Below are 6062 nucleotides of genomic sequence, written 5' to 3' on the forward strand. Positions count from 1 at the left end.
TATGGCATATAGGGAAGCTAATCACCTTTCAGTAAAAAAATAAAAGAAATGCTAATATACAGGAACTTTCGAGAAAAACAATCAAAATCGAAAAAGACTAATGCGGTTCTAATACCGATATGAATGATGTTAGGACTGTGCTCATTATTCCATCCGATAGTATATTGCTAGTTCTAAAAGTTCTCTTAAAAGTATTTTTTGATAATCGATACCGTTCTCAGGATATTTTGAGTTTTAGTCAATTTTCGGGTACATTTGCCCTAAATATCAAAAAATAATTTCTCGTAAACTAGTCATATTTGACATTCGGGAGTAGTTTTGGTCTAGGCTACCGGTTTTTACTATAAACAGACCATGGTCAAAAATGACGTCTGATCCAACACTGTGAAAACTAGGTTCAAACTATTTTCTCTTAACAACCTAGGTAGGGTAACCATGTTGTGACCAAAATAACAGGATTTAGGAAAACAATGATATTAATGATTATTAACTAGTTTAACAACACGCGACCTAACATAGTGTTTTAGCAATAGGAAGAAGAGTTTGAAAAACATGTTTTGTATTACGTTCATTGAAGCACCCTGTATATTATTATCACACTCCTGGGTACAAAACGAAACATATCAAACAATATTATTGGTAAAATAATATGAGGCACAAGGCACAAACAACAAAAATAAAACAACATTTTATAAAACAACACAAGTACTTATTTACATTATTATAAAATACAGTCATGACCAAGTGAATAGACATACAAAATATGGAAACATAAATTATTTTTTCATAGTCTGCTTACAAATAATGAAGTGAATCGTGTAAACAAGCAGATTTCTCTCCATCCGAAGTAATCCGGCGGGTCTCAAGGGCAACAGGCCCCGTAGCCGAATGGCATTTCTCCGACGCCAAACGAAAGCGATACGCCGCTGGCTCTGTCGCGCCAATACGCAAGCGCGATAGAGATAGATATCTACTAGCGCTTCGTTTCGTGAGCGTTTCGTGAGCGATTGTGCCATTCGGCTAGCCACCCAGCGCAGCTTTCATTACGTTTAATCAAGCTTCGGCCCAGATGCTCGCTTTCGATCTAAATGTCAAAATTAACTTATAACCTCTACCATTTCAATTTTCAATTTTTTTTTAAATACAAATCCTTAATATTATAAATGGGAATGTGTTTGTCCGTTTGTTTGTGCGTCTTTCACGCCAAAACGAAGCGACGAATTGACGTGATTTTTTAAGTGGAGATTAGTTGAAGGGACAGAGAGTGACATAGGCTACTTTTTGTCTTTGTCTAACCCCCCCGCTTCTCTAAAACGGGGGGTAGAAGTTTGTATGGAGTATTCCGAAATTTTCTAAAAAAGGTTTTTGTCTCATTGACTTTTTAATGTACATTGAGCTGCAAAAGTGCATGGCGAATTTATCAATAAAATCATTCATATTTTCTCCATGCAATTTAGCAGCTCACTGTACCTATGTACGTAAAAAAACTTTTACCTTAACTATGTCATTGTGTAGGTATAAGAGTCTTTCATTTTTTTAATCAAAATTAATTTTTCACTTACTTCCCGTACATCCATGAAGTTGAAAGTTTTGCGTACGGTATAATATGTAAATATGATAACAATGCAATAATATACCTACATGACATGGAGCTGATGTGATGATCTGATGATGGAGATAGAATGATAGCCGTAGGGAATGAGACGAAACAACGTAACATATTTTTTTTCTTTAGACTAGGGTAAATAGTTACCTCTAAAAAAAGTACCAAATTGACACCCAAAAATGTTTATTTTTTTGTCAAAAACCTATTTTTGCTTTTGGATGCTATTCACTTTCTCCATGCAATGAATGTCATTTGTCGTTGTTTACTATCGAGTAAAGTATACTAAAATGTTGAAATCTTATGGTAGAAGCTCTCAAACGGGCAGGAAAAGAGTTTATATCCGGGATCTAAACAATCAAGGAAGGCTTAAGGAGAAGTTAAGGAAGGGTAAGGATTATAAACAAAGTAATAAAATTTGGATTTAGAATACTTTTCTAGAAATTTATTTTTTTATGTAATGTTTTCTGATTTTTATTGAAGATAAAATGGATAAAAAAATTAAATGATACTGTGCGCGTAGCGTGCGACTAGACAAGTGGACAATCGTTCACGATCCAAAGCATATCGTAGTTTTTTTTGTACCTCGAAAATTAACTTTTCTTAAATTCCACTCATTGATCCTACGACACAGTAACATAATTAATTCAAATTTCTCAGTAGCTTATACCTACAAATGGGGTTTTTTCTTTAAGGAATATAGTTATAAAATAGGTACAAAGTCGCATAAAATAGGTACGTTAGGACGATTTCTAACTTACCTATTTTATGCGATTGAGAACTATAGGTAAGTATGATACGTTCCAAGCGTGAAAGGTTGGGCGCCCTGAAAATGGCAAACGTCATTTACACTGATAACTTTATATGACTTCTCAGACAGCTCTTATTGCAAATATTGTGTTCTAGGTTCTTACAACGAAGTCGCATTAAAAGTAAATTAATCTTTCCAGAAAACCCGAACTACACCTACCCAGCTTTAGTCCCGATGTCCCGAGAGACTCACGGAGGCGAGGATGTGGCAGTTTTCGCAAGAGGGCCTTGGGCGCACCTGTTCACTGGCAACTACGAGCAAAACTATCTGCCGCATGCGCTAGCATATGCGGCGTGCATGGGCGGCGGGCTGCATGCGTGTCATGAGTATACTTACACGTAGCCTACTTACTGAGACAAAATAGCTGTGTTCCTATCTAGAGCCCACCTGGTTATAGGAAATTACGAGCGGAACCATCTGCCGCATGCGCTAGCATATGCGGCGTGCATGGGCGGCGGGCTGCATGCGTGTTATGAGTATACTTACACGTAGCCTACTTACTGAGGCAAAATAGCTGTGTTCCTATCTAAAGCCCACCTGTTTATAGGAAACTACGTGCAAAACTATCTACCGCACGCGTTAGCATATGCGACGTGCATGCGCGGCGGGCTGCATGCGTGTCATGAGTATACTTACACGTAGCCTACTTACTGAGGCAAAATAGCTGTGTTCCTATCTAAAGCCCACCTGTTTATAGGAAATTACGAGCGGAACTATCTGCCGCATGCGCTAGCTTATGCGGCATGCATGGGCGGCGGGCTGCATGCGTGTCACGAGTATACTTACACGTAGCCTACTTACTGAGGCAAAATAGCTGTGTTCCTATGTAAAGCCCACATGTTTATAGGAAATTACGAGCGGAACCATCTGCCGCATGCGCTAGCATATGCGGCGTGCATGGACGGCGGGCTGCATGCGTGTCATGAGTATACTTACACGTAGCCTACTTACTGAGGCAAAATAGCTGTGTTCCTATCTAGAGCCCACCTGTTTATAGGAAATTACGAGCGGAACCATCTGCCGCATGCGCTAGCATATGCGGCGTGCATGGGCGGCGGGCTGCATGCGTGTCATGAGTATACTTACACGTAGCCTACTTACTGAGGCAAAATAGCTGTGTTCCTATCTAAAGCCCACCTGTTTATAGGAAACTACGTGCAAAACTATCTACCGCACGCGTTAGCATATGCGACGTGCATGCGCGGCGGGCTGCATGCGTGTCATGAGTTTACTTACACGTAGCGTACTCACTGAGGCAAAGTATCTGTGTTCCTATCTAGAGCCCACCTTGTTATAGGAAACTATGAGCAAGAGAATATCTGTCGCACGCGTTAGCATATGCGGCGTGCATGGGCGGCGGGATACATGCGTGTCATGAGTATACTTAGGCGTAGCCATCGCGACGGCCTTGGGCGCATATCTTCACAGGCAATTACGAGCAAAACTATCTGCCACATAAGGCGTACATGGACAGTGAGTTGCATGATGCGTGTCATGAGTATACTTATAACACGTCCTCTTGAAAGTGGAAAATAGCATTTGAGCCTTAGGCACTTCTCTTTACGGGAGAACACCTACTTGCCGCATAGGCTATGTGTGTATATACGTGTAGTTATTACAAGTACTAATTGCCACAACCGTTACATTCGGTTTGTGGCAGGCTGGCAGGCTGCGCCACCCGTATTAACATTACAGTTTGTTTACCGATGTCTACGAGCAAAACACGGATGCGCATGCTCGCATATGCGGCTGAATGCTCGCGTGACAGCAGTTTGCTAACACTGTTGGTTTTATGCCTCGTTTACAACAGGCCCTTAACGGCAGGGCAATACGGTAATGAGCAGGAACATACTGTAACTAAACGCCATGTCCATGCATGTCTGGTCTGGTGGTAAAAAGTTTGTACATAGCCACGTCAGCAAATTTTAATTGATCCTATTTTGTTACCAACATTTAGTAATATAAGTCAACTTTCGTAAAGCTGAGTTTAGACGTGCAAGTTATTGCTGCAAGTTTTGAGACAGAAGTATAATATGCTAGAAAGAGATGCAGATATTTGCCACTCACTCTTAGTGGCGTCTCAAAACTTGCAGCAATAACTTGCTGGTCTAAACTCAGCTTAAGATATATACAGGATAATTATTATAATTAATATAATATAGATACTAGCGAACCTTAATGACGAAATACTTGAAACTTACAAAAATCTCAATTCATCAAAAAAATCTTGGTAACAAAATAGGAATAAAAAAACGAATTTAACTTTTTCTTTAATTTTTGTGCAAAGTTTTTGAGCACTGCTGTGGTAATGTCATGCCACCAAGGGCCAAGGGTAGTTTTACGAACAATTATTTATTAGAATAAAAACCATAAAGTCATACATAAATCAATGTAACTCTAAGTCATCTTGTAAATCTCCCAAAATTTTAAAAATATTTAAGTAAAACATTATTTTAGTTATTATTCTTTCTGGGTGTGCTAAAGGGAAAATTTCATAATAAAGTGTGTAAAAATGTTGGGACTTCAAATATTTATTCATAACATAAGTTGGTCAGACTGTAAATCATCAAATATATTATTTTATGTATGACGAAGCCTGTTGCGGATATCATCATTGGTTTGTTTGACGAAGCATGTTGTTGATTTGGATTTGTGGCCACCTGACGAAGCCTGCGTTGCGGATGAATTTTCGCATGGGAGTAGTGTTAAGTACTGTTTTATTTTAAGGTTGGAAGTGTAATTTTTGTACATGTATTCTTGTTTTAACTAAATAAATATCTGTAAATCATTAGGTAGTTAAAAATCACTTGTAATTATCAATATCATTATCTGCTGTACTTAAAAAGTTAACGTAATTTTATGTAGGTAAGATTAAAAATTACCGATAAAATGTACTACTATATTTATATTTCCTATTTAATTTTAGATTTAGATGTAAAAAAAACAATATACTTACTTAGGTATCTAAAAGAATAATATCGTAACTGTTGATTATTTATTAGAATTTGTTATTAGGTAGCTACCTATAATATATGTGTATAATACTATGATTATTTACATTAAGCTAGCTAAGAGTTTTTGTAAATAAATGTTAGATACATTATTCTAATTACATTAATAAAATGTATTTTCTACTGTTGTTCATTTTACTTGACGCTGTCCTTCATTTTTGCTTTTACTAAATAAAATATTTTTTCTTGGAGTTTGATAAAAGTTCACGAATTAGTTTTAGCGAGTTATTTGCTACAAAAGTACAAATTCAAGTCTCGACAATACATAAGAGAAAGTTTTTGATAGTTGTAAGAAAGTTAGGAAATAACTTACCTTTCTCTCACAATTGCTTACTTTCTTTAATACGAATTTAAGTATACCCGGTGAAATAAAAAGGACCGTTTAAACTTTGCATAGTGATTTTGAGGTCATAATTAACAACTTTTATTAATGAACAACTTTTATTATGCTTTCCTCACGATGTTTTCCTTCACCGAGAAGCGACTGGCAAATATCAAATGACATTTCGCACATAAGTTCCGAAAAACTCATTGGATCGTAGCCAGGCCTCGAACCTGCGACCTCCAGATTGAGAGTTGTTACCGCTAGGCCACCAGCGCTTTTTCTACCTTACTTACTATTCAACGTATTTGAACA

General features: G+C 37.5%; 1 protein-coding gene across 1 annotated transcript in view; it reads left to right on the forward strand.

Moving 5' to 3' along the window:
• The window catches only part of LOC125230540 (alkaline phosphatase-like), a 61636-nt gene extending 57231 nt beyond the window's left edge, over nucleotides 1-4405 (forward strand). Inside the window, exon 9 of the mRNA XM_048135720.1 lies at nucleotides 2554-4405. Within this exon, the coding sequence (XP_047991677.1) occupies nucleotides 2554-2756 (203 nt within the window). The 3' untranslated portion in view covers nucleotides 2757-4405. The remainder of the gene's footprint in view (nucleotides 1-2553) is intronic.
• Nucleotides 4406-6062: the final 1657 nt, after the last annotated feature.

This window comes from Leguminivora glycinivorella, chromosome 10, assembly GCF_023078275.1.
Source record: "Leguminivora glycinivorella isolate SPB_JAAS2020 chromosome 10, LegGlyc_1.1, whole genome shotgun sequence".
NCBI lineage: Eukaryota > Metazoa > Arthropoda > Insecta > Lepidoptera > Tortricidae > Leguminivora > Leguminivora glycinivorella.